This window comes from Mauremys reevesii, linkage group 3, assembly GCF_016161935.1.
Source record: "Mauremys reevesii isolate NIE-2019 linkage group 3, ASM1616193v1, whole genome shotgun sequence".
NCBI classification, from domain to species: domain Eukaryota; kingdom Metazoa; phylum Chordata; order Testudines; family Geoemydidae; genus Mauremys; species Mauremys reevesii.
Window position 1 is genome coordinate 63,571,243 of NC_052625.1, and position 22,915 is coordinate 63,594,157.

The window sequence follows — 22,915 nt, forward strand, 5'->3', positions numbered from 1 at the left end:
TACCACAGGTGACCCTGCAAAGCTGTTGCTCCTGCTTTGGCTTCAGCCCCAGGTGGCAGGGCTTGGGGTCTGGGCTTCTGCCCCACACGGCGGGGCTTCAACTTTTAGCCCTGGGCCCCAGTGACGCCAATGCCAGCGCTGCTTGATGGACCCCCTGAAATCTGCTTACATCCCGCCAGGGGCCCCAGACACCTTGTTGAGAACTGCTGAACTATCTGACCAAAAGGTGCAAGAACCCGGCCTATAACAAAGCAGAGCAGAAAAGGGACGTGACACGGGGAGTAGTTACCTCTGGCTCGTCCCGCCAGTCAATGTTCAGATCCCCATCAAACCCTTTCAGGGTCAGTCCCAAGCCTCTTCTTCCCTTCTGATTGGAGGCCTCAACGATATCCTTCCTTCCCTGGTTGTATTTCCCCAGACCTTCTCCTTCCCGGAAGCCCATCTTGGCCTGGAAGACAAAGCAAATGGAGCACATTGGAAGCATCTGGACACAAATGTACGCACTCCTGTGAGCTGTGGGCCAGCAGGATAAATGATACCAAGTTGCACTGCTGTGATTAAAAAATATGAAGTGTTCTTAATGAATCTCAATTCAGGCTTTCAGTATTCTCCTTCTGGCTCGTTCCCATGATGAAGTGGGAACTTGATCTAGAGAATTAAATTTGTAAAGACAACATTAGAAAAGGTTCAGCTTTGCAAGAATGACCTGCTTCAATGAAAAAGCAGTGGGGAGGCCAGCAGTCATTTGTCACAACAGAGCGTGGACGGTACAAGCTCTGCAAAATGCTGGTGCAGAAAGTTTCACAATGAGATGAATCTGGCTTCAAACAGAGCCCACAACTGCCACCTGTAAGAACCTGGAGCAATGCAGGACTCTCTCTCCCTTAAGCACAGCTTTTATGACTTAGCCTAAGAGAAGAATTGTCATTAACTTGCACTTCTTAAGGCTTTTCTCTTTGTAGGTCTCAGCCACTAGACCATGAAAATAACCTACACAGTCAGATTTCGTTCTATTCAGTAGAGGGGGCACACACACACACACACTTAAACATGGGCTTAGGAGGAGTCAGTTTTAATCTATAAATTGTCTATTTCTCCCTCCATCTAAAAACCAGCAAGAGTCATTTCCATTGTTAACTACCAGCCTTTTTGAGAGGGGAAGTTAAACACATCAGATGGGCAGCATGTATCTCCATGGGCAGCTGTTCTACAGTCTATTCTATCTGGCAATGAATTCCTAAGAAACACACTGGTCAAATCTGACAACTACTGAATCAGTTACATACTGACTTCTACAGCCATTGAATGTTGAACAAAGATTTAGTACTGAAGGGTTTTTGGTTTCCTGCTAGTACAAAATTGTTGCTCTCACTTTGGCAAACACTTTGGCGGATACCATCAAATCTTTATTCCCAACCGTGTAAAAAATTCATCTTCCCAAATGCTCGTATCTGTGCTAGGTGTGTGAGAGAGACTCAGGGTAGCACAAAGGACAGTTAGTGGTTACAGCACTGGACTGGGATGCAGGAGAGTTGGATTTGATTCCTGGCTCAGCCACAGACTTCCTATGACACCTCTGGTAAGTCACATGGCCTCAGTTTCCCACATGTCAAATGGAAACAGCACTTCCCTACCTGAGGGGTGTGGGGAGGATAAAAACCTTTAATGATTGTGGCGCTCAGATACTATGGTGATGAGGGTCAGATATTTACTATTTGTATTAACATAGCACTTATGAGCCCTAGAGATAAAGGACTAAGCAGAACTGGATGCAGAGAAAGGCTCTCACCCTGCTGTCTGTCTACTCTAAGCACATTATCTTAAACTGATACAGTACCTGAGACAAGGTAAAGGCAGTTTTATACTTGGACTCCTCCTCCAGGGGAGCTTGTCAATAACCTGAGGCTATAATCCAAGATACTGTATTGAGCACTGACTAATAAACCCAACAAATCCTCTATCCAGGGCATAGGGGAATTATCAAATTATGAAATGGCATTCAGTTTTCTGAAATCTATAGAGAAGTGGCTTTCCCCAGGTTGGTTGGTTGGTTTGTTTTTTAACTATCACTACTGGAGAGCACCCAGGGCTGCTTGATGGCTCAATTATTCACAGAGCTAACATTTGCTTTATTTCCTCTGCCACTTTAAGTTTCAAGATGTTCTGGAATCTGACATGATCTTCTGGGGAAAGGAGCATGCCCTTCCCTGCCGATTACATACTGAATCAAATCATTTTTTCCTGGCACAGCAGAAACTATGTGCTGGAATTTATTGATACACCAGTTCTAATTTGCATATTCAATAATTAATCCATTGCTTCACGGGAAAGTCTCCTGTCTTTTTTAATCTGTCATAATTACATTATGTAATTCAGGGAGGATAACTGATGTTAAATTCTTAGTTTTCCTTTAAACCCAAAGGATAACACATTTAACAAACGTCTCTTTCTCTTTTCTGCGAGTTTGATGTCATAATCCACTGGTTTTGTCTTTATAAACAGGCCTTGCCATTTAGCTAGCAGCTTACTTTCAGTAACAACAGAACTTTACTCCCCACCCTATGCTATTATTCCCAGGCCTAGCGTGTCTAGCTTGGGCATTCGCTAAATGTTCTTTAGCTAGTGGAAGTGTTCTGCAAATATGTTCCGCATATTTATAACATAAGAAGTAACACTGGAGGAATCACCCGTTTCTCTCTCCCAACTTTCTTCAATCAGGTCTAATGGACCACGAGGGCTGGTGGCCGTACAACAAATCGAACTGAGCTTGTGAGACTTCTCAATATGAAAATAAGAGATAAAGAAACACTGTATCCCATTGTCTAAATTCTGACTGTATATCTTTTCAACATATTTTCAAGAGATTGAATAATCCTTTCCACTAGGCTATCCATCTGGGAATAATAAGGGGTCACCTGGATGGGTTTAATGCTTAAGAGTTGGTATAATTCTTATCAGGGATGCCTGGAAATTAGCTCCCTGATCCATCTGGATCTCTCTTGGGATACCCACCTGTGACCCTAAGAACCACTCATTGGCAGCTGACAAAGGATTCACTATTTAGGCTATGTCTACACTAGCACTTTTGTCAGTAAAACTTATGTTGCTCAGAGGTGCAAAAATAAATAAATAAATAAAAATTTAAAAAAACCAAACACACCCTTGAGTGACATAAGTTACACCAACAGAAGCACCAGTGTAGACAGCCCTATGTCAGCGGATGACGCTCTCCTGCCAACACAACTATCACCATTTGTTGGGGATGGTGTAATTATGCCAACAGGAGAGCTCTCTTCCATTAGCATTGAGTGGCTACATGGGAGACCTTACAGTGGCGCAGCTGCTGCAGTACGGCTGTGCTTCTGTAAGATCTCTAGTGTAGACCTAGCTTTAGTGTCAGCAATTCCTAACAGACCTGGAGCTCACTATACCTAGTACTACTTATGGATAAATACCAGGAAAGAGTTGTACCCTTGACCAATGTCAAACAAAAGCTGGTGTCACACTGGTCATTAATATCGCTGTGATACGTATGTCCAGACGATATTTAAAGAGGTATGTGCACCTAGTGAAAAGATGTTTTAAACTATGTAACAAGGCAGAGTTGACCAACTGATTTTCTACCAGGCAAAGCATGTCTATTCACCTATCCCTGTCCTCTGGTGTGAATTAAACATTATAAACCAAACACAGTGGGAGCTACATTTGCATGTCAAGTTAACATGAGGATGCGAAGTTGATATGGGGTCAGCACACCAGAGACCAAACAACGAGGGCATTTCAAATGCTTATGGGACTCTACCTGGGGAAAAGAAAGCCATTTGGGGTGTCCATTTATTCAGGAAATCATTTGAACGGGACAGTGTATTCATGAAAACTTGGATCCTGGTTTTGACTGAAAACCAGCAGCACTGTGAAAGACTGAATCCTTGGGAGAAAAATCTTCATTAAATAGGAATCTACTTTATTTAAAAGGAAATTTTATTAAATAGGAAAGCTATTAATAAGTATAGATGTAGGACTGCATTTTATGTTGTGTGTGTAAGCCTGTTTCCACTTATCTTCACTCACTATCTTTTGAAACTTAACCTTTGATCACAAACTTACGATTGATTCACAATAAATATAGTTCAGTGCTGTGATGTTATAAAGGACCTGATTGTGAGTTTTACTAGTCAAGCGGTGTGTGTACACCATCACTTTTAGGAACAACTTACTTGGCAATTTCTGTGAGCGTCCAATGGTTAAGGACTGGATACTACAGGGGGATGCTTTCAGAGGGGCTCAGGGATTGAAATGCACCTATTGCTAACCTGCAAGGGGAAGTGAGGGCTTGCAAGACTGAGGAGTCTATTTGGGTGGCTAAGACTGGCGGATCAGGACACCCAGTTTAGCACCAGCAAGACTCTCAGTCCTGGGCACCCTAAGAAACTGTCACACCACCCTATAAACATGGTCACCAGGTGCTCTGCAATTCTCTTGGCAGCAGCACTGTGTAAATGGAATGCCTCGGGATATCAGTTTATATAGTCATAACTAAAATGTATCTGTTCCCCTGGATACTCCATTCTAATGGGTCCACAATATCCATTACAATCCTTTCAAACTGTATGTGTACAGAAGAACTCAATCAACAGATGTCTTTTAATTGTTTCTGGTGCCACCATCTGACATTCAGGGCAGAACTGACACCATTCAGCTACTTCTTCAGGAACATTGGGCCAGAAAAATCTTCGTAAAATATAGGTGAATATCTTGTCCCTTCCCCTATGCCTGCTTAAGGAACTTCACAAGCCCCTGCCTAAAACCTTGGCAACTACCAGCTGTTTTACCTACTTTTCAGTCTTCGGATGCTTACCTACCCATACAATACACCATTCTGCACTATACGCTAAGGGCTTTTAGTTTGACCAACATTCTTCTCAGCTAGCCCATTATAGAAAGGTTTGAGGGCATTATCCCCCTTGCTGATATTTAACAATATCCATATTTTGTCCATATTGTCAATATGGATACTTGCAACCCTTAGCCCTCTTCCTTTCTCCCGTGGTAGGGTGAGTCTTTCCTCTCTCCTTCAAAAAAAATCTGAAAAAAGATCCTCGTCCTCTTCTTCCTTAAAACCTTTTCCCAACTGAGCCTGACTTCAAGTGTTAACAGTCATAATATCAGTCTACTTTAATAAAGTTTGTGAAATTAGGAAGGTTACAGTGGACCACAAGCTAAATATGAATCAACAGTGTGATGCTGTTGCAAAAAAAGCAAACATGATTCTGGGATGCATTAACAGGTATGTTGTGAGCAAGACATGAGAAGTCATTCTTCCGCTCTACTCTGCGCTGGTTAGGCCTCAACTGGAGTATTGTGTCCAGTTCTGGGCACCGCATTTCAAGAAAGATGTGGAGAAATTGGAGAGGGTCCAGAGAAAGCAACAAGAATGATTAAAGGTCTTGAAAACATGACCTATGAAGGAAGGCTGAAAGAATTGGGTTTGTTTAGTTTGGAAAAGAGAAGACTGAGAGGGGACATGATAGCAGTTTTCAGGTATCTAAAAGGGGGTCAATAAGGAGGAGGGAGAAAAACTTATTCACCTTAGCCTCTAAGGATAGAACAAGAAGCAATGGGCTTAAACTGCAGCAATGGAGGTTTAGGTTAGACATTAGGAAAAAGTTCCTAACTGTCAGGGTGGTTAAACACTGGAATAAATTGCCCAGGGAGGTTGTGGAATCTCCATCTCTAGAGATATTTAAGAGTAGGTTAAATAAATGTCTATCTAGGATGGTCTAGACATTTGGTCCTGCCATGAGGGCAGGAGACTGGACTCTCGAGGTCCCTTCCAGTCCTAGAATCTATTAATTTTTCCCTCATACTACTGGGAAAGGGAGTTTTTCAGCCATGCCCGGTCTCATAGGAATACTGTATCTCATCCATCTACATGGAGCTTAACTGCTGCCAGGGAACATGCTTTAGTGTCTCCATGGACACACCTAACTGTTATTGAGTTTATTGGCTGTGTATGTTTCAACACATGTTCTTGAACCAGGGTCTGGTGACTTCTTGAATTCACCAACATTTTTACTAGCCTTCCTTTTAGCACTACTAGTTTCAAAGTGAAGGTCTCCCCCACCCAACACAGAAAAAAGTTAACAAATTTTCCCCAGGAGCAGGTCTTAGCCCTGGAAAAATCCTCCTCAGGTGCCACAGTTTGTCATAGCGATAGCAATTTTCAATTTGGGTCTCCCATCCCACAATGTTCACCTCACAAGTAATGATGGGATTTGTTCTTAACCAGATTCAACATTGTTCCTGCTTCTGCCTTGCAGAGACAAAATCCTGACATTAGGAGACAGTTCCCCAGGGTCCCTGGTCTGTGCTCCTGCACCCAGACCTGAAGATCACCTAGCAGGTTGGATAGAAACTGTTCCATGACAAGTATCTCAGTCATTTGAGCTTTGGTGCAATGTTTCTGGATTTAATCCATTTTTGAAATAATTCCTTCAGATGGTTACTAGCTTCTCAAGGGTCTTCAGAATTTCTATATCAGAAGGACCAGGACCTCTGTTGCTAGATCTCTGGATTATTACACCATCTCAACAGGGTTTCCATAACCCTTCTGGAGTCCTAGGCTTCTTGGCTCTCCAGTCCACTAGGCTTGTTGAGCCTTTCCAGTGAGATATAGGGTAAGCTAGAGGATCTTGTGGCTATCTGCAGGTCCGAGTTACCCTTTTGAATGTAAAGAGACATGCCTCCATACCATCTTCTATTTCTGGTATTAATGGTCTGATTTCTGGATTCCCCCATTCTGGGGCCAGGCGGGTCATCTCAGCCTACTGCTGATCCTTCTATTTGTGTTGCTCTTCTTGGTGTTTTCTGAACTCTGCTGTTAGCCACTGCTTAGTCTCCATCTGCTAGACGGCTAACCATCTTAACATCCCCATCTCTTCGGGTGAGTCCCCTTGCAGTGCTTTCGATGATTTAATGTCTGCAACTGGGGACTTCAAAGACCATCCATCCTCCACTTGGGACCCTTCCATCCAGGCTCTGGTCCATGCCTGGGGTCAGGCCCTACCTCCAGTTGCTGCTCCAAGTGGCTCCAGCTAGCTCTTCCTCTGACCATCTTTCTTTCCTGGGCAGTCAGTAGCCAAGCAAAAAAGTCTTCCCATTTGGTCTTTTGGGCTTTGTTCCAACTTCCAGGCCCTCAGACCACCCTGTCACAATGCAACAGAGCAGCAAAGGTTGAAAGAAACACGCATCATATAGACAACTATTGGAAATACAAGTTAGGCAGGCATCTGGGGGACAAGGCTCGAGAAGTGTAGTGCAGCCTCAAGATAAGTGGTTAATAGTGTATGGCATGAGCACTTCATTAAGAAATACCACACCCTAGAAGATTGAGTTAACAGTCTTTTCTCCAACACATACAGAGCTAGTTAGTGAAGTATACTCAGAAAGCCAAACGTTGGATTTGCCACTGGTGGTTCCCCAAGTGGACTTAATTGCAAAATCCCTTATTTGATGGCCAAACTTACTCTGTGCACGCACACCACTGTAGTCAGAACTCTCACTGAACCCATTGTGCTCTACCAGGTGAGATCACTAGGCACCAGCTCCTCAGTTGGCTGTGCCAGTAGTAACTGTGCTACTCCTGTGTCACAAACGGGTATCACTACTTTCATGTCCCTTTTTCTGATATTTGTTAGCTCTAGAAGTCGCTACCCACTCTCCGACTGACATCTCATAAGCCCTCAGGGGATCTGGTGCTACATGAAGGAAAGATTATTTTTAGTAATATCTGGAAGGCCTGCTCTGAAGTTATGGCAAAGTAAAGCCTGCATGACACTTTATTAAAAGCTTCTCCAGTTGCCTCAGTGGAAAGATCCCCAATTTGGAAACGATGATATAAAACAGATCTTCATCGAGTTTTACAAATGATGCAGGATTCCAGCACCTCGAGCTCACAGCTGCATTTACATTTAAATCTATTTCAAAGATCTGCTGAGCCATGAACCTCTTTGAAATTCTGCTGCTTTGGGCTACCAGGAATAAGTTTCTGTACAGAATGTGTGTACAGCAAGGCTGACTTGGATTTGAATGGAACATGTAGTTAGTTGGACTGAGGTCTCCCTTGCTACTAAGAAAGATGAAATCCACCATGGTTCTAGCCTTGTAATTAGCATCAGATCTTACCAGTCATCACTGGCTGTGACTGGTGCAGACAGAACAGCTCTCTGCATAAGTCCTGGACTTGAAAGGTACAATGGTGAATGCCAGGGGCATCTCTCTCAACAGAACATACTCAATTCTGCTCTCAGCTGCTCATCTGGTTTTAGCAGCATGCTGAAAAGTGACTTTGACCTACCATGAGCTTTTGGGAAACGCTGTTATACATGGAGTAGCGGGAGGAGGTGCCCTCCACAAGAGAGTCTGCTTTGAACTCATTGCTGCCAGAGCCGAAGACTGGTCGCCTCTCATCGCTCTCACTGTCAGACCCACTGCCGCTACTGGAAGATTCTGAAAATGAAACAGAGGGGAGAAATTAACAAGCGTTTGTTTCACTAATCAGAGGGAAAGCTGTATACTGGGATTCCAAATTCACATCCGGGCAGGCTAGGAGATAGTGGAGAGTCTGCTTCAATAGCTCAGACTGGCTGTGGGGAGATGCAGACTTCAGATACAACTCTCAAGACAAAATACCAGCTGTCTTGCTACCTCATTTCACCATAAAGAAAGTGAAAGCCAACCCCCCTCACCTCAGGGCTGCCACTTGACTTCTTCCTTGAGAACAAGCTGATATTTACATTTGTGCGAAACACCAATTCACACTCTCTACTGATTAGTATAAAATGTTTTAGATATGTGGATTTACCGTACCAGATAATACCAATAGGGAAGGTGGGGGTCATTCTTGACCACAATGATAATCCACTTATGCCCTGAACCATGATATTTAGTTATACTTATTCTTGCTGCATATAGGTAGGACCTAATTCTTTACCTTGCATATGTAAGTTCAGATGTACTGTAGCCTTGTATACAGCACATCTTCTCCCTAGCCCTCTATAATTAAGCAGTACACTGAAATGATGTAAGAATGCGGTCCAAATTTCAGCGATACTGGGGAGACACCATATAGCAGAATCTTCCACAACAACAAACAGTGGGCAGCTGCCTAACCCCTTGGAGGTAGTGTTACCATGGCAGTGGGACTGTTACTGAATGAGATTATGGGGGAGAGTTGGTGCACAATGCTCCCTCCTGGAGCAGATGCACAGCATCTGCCTTTTCCCTCGTAAGAGTAGCTACTCGACATTCACCAAGTGGCTCAGTGAGGCATGCTGGAGACCTAGACTGAAACACCAGCCCAGCACACTGGATTCCAGGAAGGCAGATGCCAGGATTTATCAATTTTAAAAAAAAAAATCCACACACACCACAAGAATAAAATAAAGCTTTTTACATGAAACCTCTGTTACACTGGAAACCAAACACTACCCACTTGCTGGAAATAGGTCTGTGTAAAGGGCTCCAGCTCCTTCTCAAATACCTGCTCAAAGTCTCTCTGGCCCAGTCAGCATTAAGGACTCTACACTGGTGTAATGAGACTGATGGAGCTACACCAGTGCAAACCTCCACAGACATGCAAACCCCTCATGTAGACATCCATTCATTGCTGCCCTTGCCACCTCCACAAAATACTGCCTCACCCCCACAAAATAAACCTTAAATGCTGGGCTGCACCTTCCCAGTGTCAGTTTGTGTGGGGTGGGGGGGTATCATTCCCCAGACATCCCACATATAAGATCCTTTGATAAGGTGTCAGGGACGGATTTTTCCCTCCTCCTGAACCAGATCCCATCTCACCCAAAACCAGGGAGCAGTGGGCTGAGGAGCAAGAAGGGCCCGGCTGGCCTGAACACCAGTGGTAGCAGCCTCCCAACTACCTTCCTTCCACAGGGTTCTGTGGGGCATCATCCAACTGATATCACCCCACCAAGCAGAGGGCTCTGAGGGAACCCCAAAATGCAACCCTCTGTTTGGGCCTCCTGCTCCAAATGCTGACACCCGTCGGTATCCCCTGCTCCAGGGAGTGGTAGAGGCCCTGCCCTCAGTCATCTACTCTTAGAAGCAGTGGCTAGGTTCCACCAAACCAGCAGCAATGACCACATTCCCTGTGCTCCTAATAGCAGTAGTCAAGTCCTTCCCACCTCCCTACTCCCCTCCCATAACACCCCAGTGGCACAGAAGCAGCCATGGCTGCACCAAGTACACGTGGGTCACGTTTCAAAGGTTTCCTGAATAACCATAAGGACTAACACAACCTCTCTTAAAAGGAAAGATAAATCAAGAGATTGAAGACACTTGCCCAGGAAAGATTCCCAATCATCCTGCTCACATGACTTTTTCAATCCTTGCTCTAAGCTATCAGAAGAGAGGAGCTCCATTGTCCATTCTTCACTCCTCTCTCTTTGGCCACCCCACTGGCTCACTCTCTCAGCTAACCCCAGGGTTTCCCATCAGCCCTTCAGTTACTTTGGGTTTATCTTAACCAGTGCAGCAAAAGATTTTATCTCTAGCATCAAGTACTGTTAGACTGATGCCATGTCTTTAAATCCCTCCATTGCACCAAGTTAGCATAGGGGAAACAGAAGATCTTGCAATCTTACTGTCTCTGTACTACAACATTAAGGCAGAAAAAGAGGAGGTGGCATAGAAACAGTAAGAAGCCTAAAATCTCTGACATCCTTGTTATAAGCTGGCTCAAGCCAGATCCAAGAGGCTTGTTGTAACCCCCTGTAGATTTTCATTTAATTATTTTGTAAGTAATATAGATGAAAGCCCTTTAGCCAGCATTATATTGGGTCCAAGTACGGTGGATAAGAATCAATTTTTTGAGAAACACTTTATTTAAATTGGATTTTTATTATTTTTTTATATCTGAATTTAATACAAAATATGTTAAGGCCTAAACTTATATCTTAAAATATTTGAATAAAAAAAATATGCTGCATCCATGAGCTTCTATCAAAAACTTTGAGTTAAAGGCTGCTTTTCTAAATAAAGAAAGAATCGGGGGAAAAACCATCTAACTTTTGAGTTCAAGCTTCATAAATATGGCACAATAGGTCAGTCCAAGTAACTTAGGAGACTGTCACATTTTCAAGAGACTTAGGTGAGTAGGCACTTAAGCGCTAGTCACTTTCACTTACGTATATTTGGAAAATTTCCCCAGGCTAGGGTGACCAGAGGTCCCGATAAAATCGGGACCGTCCCGATATTTAAGCGTTTGTCCCGCGTCCCGACTGATCTTAGGTCGAGACGCAATTTGTCCTGAGATTTCATTCCACTAGCAAAACTCGCCTTTATTAGTTATAAATGTGAAACATGTTTTGATAAGAGAAGTTTATGTAGCCAAAACATTTGTGTTTCATAAAAATAAATGTTATATGCGGTTGTGTGTGCGTAAGTAAATACCAGTTACCATCCTAATGCATAAGAACGGCCATACTGGGTCAGACCAATGGTCCATCCAGCTCAGTACCTTGTCTTCTGACAGTGAACAGCGCCAGATGCTTCAGAGGGAAGACAGACAGATAGATGAAAGCACTTACTGAGCGATTCATCCCTTATTGTCCTGTCCCAGGTTTTGGCAGTCAGGGGTTTAGGGAACCCAGAGCATGGGGTTACATCCCTGACCATCTTGGCTAATAGCCATTGATGGACCTAGCCTCCAGGAATTTATATAATTTTTTTTAATCCACTTATTCTTTTGGTCTTCACATTCCCTGGCAACGAGTTCCACAGGTTGATTGTGCATTGTGTGAAGACGTATTTCCTTATGTTGGTTGTAAACCTCCTGCCTATTAATTTCATTGGGTGACCCCTGTTCTTGTGTTAGGTGAAGGGGTAAATAACACTTCCTTATTCACTTTCTCCACAGCATTCATGATTTATAGACCTCTATCACACACCCCATTAGTCCCATCTCTTTTCCAAGATGAACAGACCCAGTCTTTTTAATCTCTCCTCATATGGAAACTGTTCCATACCCCTAATCATTTTTGCTACCCTTCTCTGTACCTTTTCCAATTCTAATATATCTGTTTTGAGATGTGGTTCTGGTCACCCCATGTAGTATTCAAGCTGTGGGCATTCCATGGATTTATATAGGGGTGTTATGATATTTTTTATCCATCCTTTTCCTAATAGTTCCTAACACAGTTAGCTTTTTTGACAGCCACTACACACCGAGTGGATATTTTCAGACAATTATCTATGACGACAACAAGATCTCTTTCTAGAGTGATAACAGCTACGTTAATCTCAAATACACATACAAAATGATGGAGTCTATGTTTTCCAATGTGCATTACTTTCCATTACTCAACACTGAATTTCATCTGCTATTTTGCTGCCCAGTCACCTAGTTTTGAGAGATCCCTTTGTAACTCTTCACAGTTAGCTTTGGACTTAGCTATCTTGAGTAATTTTGTATCATCTGCAAATTTGCCATTTCACTATTTACCCCCTTTTCCACAGGATTTCCACATCCTTGGGGGACCCTACTATTTACCTCACTCCACTATGAGCACTGGCCATTATCCCATGACTGCTTACTTTGCTTAAGACTCTTAGGTGTGGGACCTTGTCAAAGGCTTTCTGGAAGTCCAAGTACATTATAGCTAATGGATAACCCTCGTCTACAAGCTTGTTGACACCCTCAAAGAATTCTAATAGGAAATCATGCCTCCCCAATCTTTTTCAAAAGCTGTGTTGACTCTCCTCCAATATATTGTGTTCATCTGTCTCTCTGACCATTCTGTTCTTGACTACAGTTCCAACCAGTTTTCCTGGTAGTGAAGTTATGCTTAGCAGCCTGTAATTGCCAGGATCACCTCTGGTGCTTTTAAAAAAAAAATCAGCGTTACATTAATTATCCTCCAGTCATCTGCTACAGAGGCTGATTTATGCAATAGGTTACACATCACAATTCGGAGTTCCGCAATTTCATATTTGAGCTTCTTCAGAACTCTTGGGTAAATAGCATCTGGTCCTGGTGACCTATTATTCTTTAATGTATACATTTGTTCCAAAACCTCCTCTATCGACACCTCAATCTGGGGCAGCTCCTCTGATTTGTTATCTAAAAAGAATGGCTCAGGTGTGGGAATCTCCCTCATATCCTCCACAGTGAAGACTGAGGCATTTAGTTTCTCCGCACCTCAATCATCCATTGGCTCACTGGTTATTTGGCAGGCATCCTGCACCTGATGTACTTCAACAGCAATTTTTTTTATTTTTATTTTTTTTTGAGTGTCTTTTGCTAGTTGGTCTTCAAATTCTTTTTCGGCCTGTCTCAAAATACTTTTACACTTGCTTTGCTAGAATTTATGCTCCTTTCTATTTTCCTCAGTAGGACTGATTTCCAATTTTTAAAGTATGTCTTACTTTCTAACTGCCTCTTTTACTCTGTTTAGCCATGGTGGCATTTTTTTGATCCTCTTACTGTTTGTTTTTATTTGGGGTATTAATAGAGGCTCAAACTAAATTTTAGAGTTTTTAAATCATTTCCATGCATCTGAGTTATAGCCAAATGGTGAATCATTAAACCAGCTTTAATAGCAACTTTATTTTTAAGAAAGCATTTGACCAAGATGAAGGTTGGGTTTTAAAGCAAATACATTGGTTTGGGAGAAGGAGTTAATCCAGTGGTCAAATACAAAATAAATTTATCAATGTAAGAGTCCACACTAAATTCAATCTCAGTCATCTGCAACCAATGTGGCAGAGCCTACTGTGGGCACACAGAGATGCCTGAGGTATGTCAAACTGAAGGCTACACTGGCAGCCTCCCAAGAGCCTGAATGTGACACCTATACCTTTTCTGCTTCTTCCTATTGGACAGATAGATATGGGGGTGGTGAGGGGGCAGGGTGTTTAGATATTTCAGGCCTGTTTTTTAATGTTAGAAATCCAGGTAGTGACTGAAGACCTCATTTCACTTGTTCATCAGATGAGCCAAGAGAAAGAAAGTCACAGCAGTGGAGAGAAGAAGGGAAATGTAACCGCTTTTAAAAACTCTGTTAATGTTATTCAACTTCAGTGACTAATTAACACTACAGAGAATGGCTGCATTTGGATTCAGCACACTGCCCCTTCAATTAAGATGCATGAGCTCACAATATGCATCTTTTGAGAAATTCAGAAGGTCCTCCAGGTAAGCCCATCCATGACATTCTCAATATTTCTAATGTATAAAAGAAAAAAAGAGTAGATACAAAGGACAAAGCAAACAAAGGTTATAGGATTCATTGTTATTTCAGATGGTGGTAAAAAGTGTCCAGATAAGATTATGGAGGGGAAAAAAAAATTGTCATCCCCACCCAGTTCAGGGACAGAAACTATGTAGTCCTTCCTTCTAGAAAGGAAGGATAGTCTGGGGTTAAGGCACTGAATTGGGATCCAGAATACCTGCATCCAATCCAGCTCATCAATTAAATCCCTGAAGAGAAATGCAGCCTTTCCTACAAGATCATTTCCTTACAACTCTGATGCCCGTACTACTTCTGATCTTACCTTGAGTTGCATGATTACTACATGGAGGCTCATCATCGGAAGTGGAACTGAGGTTCAGTCCCAGATCTTCTGCCCTCTTTTTCTGCTTCTGGTTGCTGTTAAATTCGGGCTCTGCTCGTCTCTTCATTTTTACTGCAAGAAGAGATCAAACAGTAAGCATCCAGCAAGTTCACTTCCTCCTACACCTTGATGCTGGGGCAAGGTCTGTCTTGTTGCTGCGGCCCAGCAGAGTACATGGTTTTTCATATTATTTGGGCAGTATGCTTTGCCTCCAAAACCTGTCATAGATAAAAGTGGTTGCTTTTCCCTGGAAGCCATCCAAAGCTGTTAGTCCAGAAACACGGAACTAGGACAAGCAGCAGCTTTCCCTACTGTGGATTAAATTGGTCAACAACTATATGTGAAACTTGCCAACCAGGAGAAGAGAGAGTAACTGATGAGAGGTCTCCCCACACTTGGGAACTCAGACATTTGATCTGGCTCCAAAAGGGCTTTTTACCAGTGCATATTAGAGATTCATTCTGCACTAGCAGTACATAATTGAGGGAAACACAAGATCAGTTCAGTGGGTGTTTTCAGTTTCCTCTGAAAAGCTGCATAAAGGAGCCAACTTCTTCTGGAGGCAGAATATTCTGAAACCTGATCCAGCAAACACTGATTTTTTTTTTAAAAAAAAGTTAGTTTTCCTACCCTTTTTATAGCAAAGCTGTAAATAAGGATGCATACGGACGTGTCTTTCCCATTACACTACATTAGTTGGGACCCTCCTTCCAGATGATGTCATGGTATCCTCTCACACCGAGGATACCCCTCCAGAGGAGGGCACTCCAGTTATTAGAGACAGGTAATAGTTGTGGGGGATTTCATCATTAGAAACATAAGATAGCTGGGCTTGCAATGACTAGGAGAACTGCATGGTGACTTGCCTGTCTAGTGCAAAGGTTGCGGATCTCTTGAGACATCTAGATAGACAAGCGTAGTGCTAGAGAGGAGCCGGTGGTTTTGGTACATGTAGGTACCAGTGACATAGGGAAGGATAGGAGAGAGATCCTGGAGGCCAAATTTAGGCTGCTAGGGAAGAGACTGACATCCAGGACGTCCATGTTAGCATTCTCTGAAATGCTTCCAGTTCCACGCACAGGGCCATTAGACTGGCAGAACTACAGGTCTCAATGCGTGGATGAGATGAAGGTGGAGGGAGGATGGGTTTAATTAGGAGCTGGGGAAACTATTGAGAAAAGAGGAGCCTATACAGGAAGGACAGGCTCCACCTAAACCAAAATGGAACTAGATTGCTGGCACTTAAAATTAAAAAGGTCGTAGAGCAGTTTTTAAACTAAGGGCTGGAGGAAAGTGGACAGGTGCGGAGGAGCATGTGGTTTGGACAGACACATCCCTTAGGGGAGAATCTATTAATGGAGATTCTCTATGTCCTAGGAAGGAGGAGAAGATGATAAAATACAGGTAGGATCTGATGAGAAACAGTCAATGAAAAAAAGTCCAATTCAATTACATCATGTAATGGCAGACAGCTAAAAAGTGACAAGTTTTTAAAGTGCTTATATACACCAATGCTAAAAGTCTAAATAATAACATGGGTTAACTAGAGTTCCTTGTATTAAATGAGGATATTGATATAATAGGCATCATAGAAACTTGGTGGAATGAGGAAAATCAATGGGACACAGTAATACCAGGGTACAAAATATATCAGAAGGACAGAACAAGTCGTGCTGGTGGGGGAGTGGCACTATATGTGAAAGAAAGAGTGGAATCAAATGCAGTAAAAATCTTAAATGAACCAAACAGTACCATGGAATCTGTATGGATAGTAATTCCATGCTCTAATAATAAGAATATAGCAGTAGGGATATATTACCAACCACCTGACCAGTGTGGTGATAGTGACTGTGAAACGCTCAGGGAGATTAAAGAGGCTATTAAAATGAAAAAACCTCAATAATAATGGGAGATTTCAACTATTTCCAAATTGACTGGGTACATGTCACCTCAGGACGGGATGCAGATAAAGTTTCTTGACACCTTAAATGACTGCTTCTTGGAGCAGCTAGCCCTGGAACCCACAAGAGGAGAGGCACTTCTTGATTTTGTCCTAAGTTAAGCACAGGTCCTGATCCAAGAGGTGAATATAGCTGGACCGCCTGGCAATAGTGGCTATAATATAATTAAATTTAACATCCCGGTGGCGGGGAAAACACTACATCAGCCCAACACTGTAGCATTTCATTTCAGAAAGGAGGGCTACACAAAAATGAGGAAGTTAGTTAGAGAGAAATTAAAGGTTCAGTACAAAAAGTGAAATCCCTGCAAGCTGCATGGAAACCTTTTAAAGACACCACAATAGAGGTTCAATGTAAATGTACACTCCAAATTAAAAAAAAACATAGTAAGAGAACCAAAAAAGTGCCACCGTGGCTAAACAAAGTAAAAGAAACAGTGAGAGGCAAAAAGGCATCCTTTTAAAAAGTGGAAGTTAAATCCTAGTGAGGAAAATAGAAAGGAGCATGTAAAAATCTGCCAAATGAAGTGTAAAAATATAATTAGGAAGGCCAAAAAAGAACTTGAAGAACAGCTAGCCAAAGACTCAAAAAGTAATAGAAAAAAAAAAAAAATTGTAAGTACACCAGAAGCAGGAAGCCTGCTAAACAGCCAGAGGGGCCACTGGACGATCGAGATGCTAAAGGAGCACTGAAGAATGATAAGGGCATTGTGGAGAAACTAAATTAATTCTTTGCTTCGGTCTTCACAGCTGAGGATGTGAGGGAGATTCCCAAACCTGAGCCATTCTTTTTAGGTGACAAATCTGAGGAACTGCCCCAGACTGAGGTGTCAGAGGAAGTTTCGGAACAAACTGATAAACTAAACAGTAATAAGTTACCAGGACTAGATGGTATTCACCCAAGAGTTCTGAAGGAACTCAAATGTGAAATTGTATAACTACTAACTGTAGTCTGTAACCCATCATTTAAAGCAGCTTTTGTACCAAATAACTGGAGGATAGCTAATGTGCTGCCAATATTTTAAAAGGGTTCCAGAGGTGATCTGGCAATTACAGGCCGGTAAACCTGACTTCAATACCAAGCAAACTAGTTGAAACTATAGTAAAGAACAAAATTGTCAGTCACATAGATGAACATAATTTGTTGGGGAAGAGTCAACATGGTTTTTGTAAAGGGAAATCATGCCTCACCAATCTAATAGAATTCTCTGAGGGGGGTCAACAAGCATGTGGACAAGGGAGATTCAGTGGATATAGCGTACCTAGATTTTCAGAAGGCCTTTGACAAGATCCCTCACCAAAGGCTCTTAAGTAAAGTAAGCTGTCATGGGATAAGAAGGAAGGACCTCTCATGGATCGGTAACTGGTTAAAAGATAGGAAACAAGGGGTAGGAATAAATGATCAGTTTTCAGAATGGAGTGAGGTAAATAGTGGTGTCCCCCAGGGGTCTGTACTGGAAACAGTCCTATGCAACATATTCATAAATGATCTGGAAAAAGGGTTACACAGTGAGGTGACAAAATTTGCAGATGATACAAAACTACTCAAGATAGTTAAGTCCCAAGCAGACTGCAAAGAGCTACAAAAGGCTCTCTCAAAACTAGGTGACTGGGCAACAAAATCGCAGACGAAATTCAATGTTGATAAATGTAAAGTAATGCATATTGGAAAACAATCTCAACTATACATATAAAATGATGGGGTCTAAATTAGCTGTTACCACTCAAGAAAGATCTTGGAATCATTGTGGATAGTTCTCTGAAAACATCCACTCAATGTGCAGCAGCAGTCAAAAAGGGTGAACAAAATGTTGGGCATCATTAAGAAAGGGATAGATAATAAGGCAGAAAATATATTGCCTCTATATAAATCCATGGTATGCCCACATCTTGAGTACTGCAAGCAGATGTGGTTGCCCCATCTCGAAAAAAAGATATATTGGAATTGGAAAAGGTTCAGAAAAGGGCAACAAAAATTATTAGGGGTATAGAATGGCTTCCGTATGCGGAGAGATTAATAAGACTGGGACTTTTCAGCTTGGAAAAGAGACGACTAAGGGGGGAATATGATTAAAGTCTATAAAATCACAGCTGGTGTGCAGAAAGTAAATAAGGAAGTGTTATTTACTCCTTCTCATAACACAAGAACTAGGAGTCACCAAATGAAATTAATAGGCAACAGGTTTAAAACTAACAAAAGGAAGTATTTCTTCACACAACACACAGTCAACCTGTTAAACTCCTTACCAGAGGATGTTGTGAAGGCCAACACTATAACAGGGTTCAAAAAACAACTAGATAAATTCATAGAGGATAGGTCCACCAATGGCTATTAGCCAGGATGGGCAGGGATGGTATCCCTACCCTAAACAGTTACCAGAATCTGGGAATGAACAACAGGGAACGGATCACTTGACCATTACCTGTTCTGTTCGTTGCCTCTGGGGCACCTGGCATTGGTCACTGTCAGAAGACAGGATACTGGGCTAGACAGACCTTTGGTCTGACCCAGTGTGGCCATTCTTATGTTACTGAAGAGTTTGTTGACAGATAAACAGCCACTGCGTAAACCAGGGGAGCAGTAACAAGTGAGGGTCGACTATCTTCCACTGAACTCAAACAAGCCTGAGGAGTTTATTGGGAAAAATGCCAGCAAATGCAAAGGGACGTGGGGATAAAAATATGTACACCACTTAGTGCAAGAGCTAGGTTCTTTTGGGGTAGGTGAAGTGCTGCAGGAAAAATATTTAACATTAAGAATAAACAATATCAGCGTTTATAGTTTACAGGATTAAAACTCAAGGAAATAAAGAACTGAAAGCTAACGGACTGGCAGCACTATAGAACTATCCTGACTAAAAATCCACCCAGGTGATGCCAGGGGGTCTTGAAACTACTTTTAAAATAGCATCAGCAGAAACGAACTGAGCACAATTCTGCCATAAGAGACACATTTGCGACATCCCACGAAGTCAGCGGGAGCTGCACGATTGTAACCAATGACAAAATTAGACCCACAAGTGACAGCAATTGTCTCCTACTCTGAATTAGGATGTTTGTACAAAAGACCGCAGCATCAGACAAATTCATTAACCCAAAGGGGCCCAGTTCACCGGGGGCCCGCGGTCCGCTCTCAGTGCGGGTCTATCACCCCCTAAGGCTGCCCCCACAGGGCAGCGCAGAGCGGGTCCCATTCGCGGTGGTGTTTGTTTCTCCAGCCTCTTTCCACCGCAGAGCCCCGGGAGCGTCGCACGGGCCCGGGCGCGCCCGCGACGTGGGGTGGGGAGGGGAGGCGGGGCCCAGGGGCAGAGGCACAGCACCGCCGCCGCGCAGAGCTCGGCCCTGGGGACCGGGGCAAACGCCGACCCCTGCAGCTCCCCGGGGCGGGGGGGGGAGCAGGAACGCCCCAGGGCGGCGGGGAGCAGCAGGGCCGAGGGCGACACTCACTGGGGCGGGGTCTCAGGCCGGCACCATGGCCCGCAGGCGGCAGCGGCGGCGAGAGAACCAGGCCGACTCCGCTCCGCTCACTTTCGTTTCTCCAGCTCCCCGTCGCGCTCGGGGTCCTCCCTCTGTCCTGGCGCGTGCCAGTGACGTATGGGCCGCCCGCGCCTGCGCCGAGAGTAGCGAGGGCCGGGGGCCACCCGAGAGCGGGTTGGCAGCGGACGGAAGCGGGAGGGGGGAGAATAAGGAGGGGGGAGAAGGGGGCGGGACCATTAGTCTGGGTCCGTCGCTGAGGGGCGGGGCATCCTTGGCCCACGCCCCGCCCCTGGGCGGGGCTAGAGCACGACGGGCAGAGCCACGCTCTGCAGTACCCGGCTTCCCGCGCTGGCACTGGCAATCTCTCTGCATAGAAGTAGAAACCCTAAGGCCCCAGGGGCTACTGCCGCGGGCTGGAGGGGGGAATAGGAGCGGTGGAGTTAGGGCCAGCGCTGCTGCTGCTGCGGGGGTGTTTCCCATTAAGCAAATCGTTTTTCCTCTTTTAGCTGGTTTCTCCTGCTTTAACGAGTCCAGTGGCACCTCACCTGAAGAAGTGGGTTTTTTACCCACAAAAGCTTATCCCCAAATAAATCTGTTAGTTGTTAAGGTGCTTTTTGTGGATACGGACTAACACTGGCTTCCTCCTGATACTTCTCCCACGTTGTCTTTCTTCTCCGTTTAGGGCTTATCTACACTGGCTCATTACAGCACTGCAACTTTCTCACGGGGGTGGGGGGTGAACCCCCCCCCCCAAGCCAGGGTTGGATTAACCTTTTGTGGACCCAGCCTCAAACATATTTGTGGGCCCCCATAGGGACAAAGGAGCATGGCATGGAGAGGTCAGTCCCCAGAGCAAGTAGCCAGCCAGGGGCAATGGGGCACAGCAGAGTGGGGCCAACCCAGTGTAAGGGCACTGTATACAAATTAGCAGTTGCCAGACACACACTGGCCTGTCCCACCAGTGTGCCCCTTCCCCTCGGGGGTGGGCACATGCCATGCCACACAGCCCCTGACTCTATGCCCCGCATCCCCGGCACTGCTATGCCAGCAGCCCCCGACACAGACCCTCCACCACAAATGCACAGGGGCCTGCACCCCCCTACACAACCACACCACTACTGCCCAACGCACTTCCCCACAGCACTCCACTCAGACCCCCCACTGCCCAGCATCCCAACACACAGACCTTCCCCAGAGAGACTCCCCCACTGGCCAAAGATAGTGCACCAGCACTGGGAGCCACACCCCTCGTGGAGGTGGGGTTTGTTTGTTTGTTTTTAAGAGTGCTGGGAAAGCTTGCTCCCAGCACTGTGCCACGACTCCACAAGCCATATTAAAGCGCTGCCATGGCAGCGCTTTAACATTGCCAGTGTAGACAAGCCCTTAGACTGCACACTTCTTTCAGTCAGCACCCAGCATCCTGGTGTTTACACAGGCCCTAGCAGGTGCTCCTCTAATGCCTAGAACTGAATTCCCAAAAGGAGAGACACATGCAATGCTTAAAAACCATACCCCACCACATCTCCCTCTATTTGTCATAGAAAGTAGTGCAGATTAGAACCCTAGTGGCTATGTGTCCCACCATTGCCTAGCTTATGACAGTCTGAATGCACAAAAACATAATTTATGCCCTTCATGTGGCTTAGATTAGATCATCTCCACTCTATCAATTTGCACAAACCTTGATACTTAAAGGGGAGGAAGAAAAGAATTGTTTTCATATCAAGATCTTTAATTTAAAGTTCTAGCCCTTAAAAAAAAACAGGATCCTTAAACGGTGGCTAGAGTAAAAACAGATTCATGCCTCCACTAATGCTAAATATACTGCTACTAGGCACATGACCTGGTGTGAATTAGTCTGAGCTCTGATAGGTGAAAAGGCTGGCATCTTTCAAAAATTGTACAGAAATATCAATGCCTGCTCACTTCAGCTGCATTTATCAACTGATCACAGTAACTATCACCCTATTTTAAAAGTTGTCTGAGGTGAACAGAAGTGGTACTGAAAAGCCTTAGTCATGCAGCTTTTGTTAGCTTCCCCACAAAAGCTTAGTGTATTTTCACCAATTGTCTGAAATCATCCTAACCCCCATACCTTACAGCATGTAAGAAGGAGGGAAGATCATCCTTAAAGAGATGTAGGTGCTTGAGGCCCAGCACACAAAGATGAATGCTGCAGGGATAAGATGATGGACTTTGATGTGTCATGATCATATACAATGGTAGGGCAGTCCTTTGCAACAGGTTTGGAAAAGATGGGGATCAATATGAAAAATGAAAGATGGATAAGGAACTGGTTAAAGGGGAGATTACAACGGGTCGTACTGAAAGGTGAACTGTCAGGCTGGAAGATTACTAGTGGAGTTCTTCAGGGATCAGTTTTGGGACCAATCGTATTTAATCTTTTTATTACTGACCTTGGCACAAAAAGTGGGAATGTGCTAATAAAGTTTGCAGATGACACAAAGCTGGGAGGTATTGCCAATATAGAGAGGGACCGGGCTATCCTACAGGAAGATCTGGATGACCTTGTAAACTGTAGTAATAGTAATAGGATGAAATTTAATAGTGAAAAGTGCAAGGTCATGCATTTAGGGATAACAAGAATTTTTGTTATAAACTGGGGATGCATCACATTGGTTGATCACAGGATGACTATGAGCCACCAATGTGATATGGCTGTGAAAAAAAGCTAATGCGGTCTTGGGATGCATCAGGCAAGGTATTTCCAGTAGAGATAAAGAGGTGTTAGTACCATTATACAAGGCACTGGTGAGACCTCATCTGGAATACTGTGTGCAGTTCTGGTCTCCCATGTTTAAGGATGAATTCAAACTGGAACAGGTA

The 22,915-nt window shown here is 43.9% G+C and overlaps 1 protein-coding gene across 3 annotated transcripts in view; it reads right to left on the bottom strand.

The window, feature by feature from the left end:
• CMTR1 (cap methyltransferase 1) overlaps nt 1-20,251 on the bottom strand; it is a 50,148-nt gene extending 29,897 nt beyond the window's left edge. For 2 of the 3 annotated variants that reach the window (XR_005596110.1, XM_039530021.1), the window contains exons 1-4: nt 20,039-20,251; nt 14,572-14,703; nt 8,357-8,508; nt 290-448 (exon numbers count right to left, since the gene is read on the bottom strand). Coding sequence is in view for 2 of the 3 variants with exons in the window: in XM_039530021.1 (XP_039385955.1) it covers nt 290-448; nt 8,357-8,508; nt 14,572-14,698 (438 nt within the window). In the remaining variant the exon portion in view is untranslated. The remainder of the gene's footprint in view (nt 1-289; nt 449-8,356; nt 8,509-14,571; nt 14,704-20,038) is intronic. The other variant, XM_039530022.1, reaches the window with a different exon arrangement.
• Between the last annotated feature and the right edge of the window lie 2,664 nt (nt 20,252-22,915).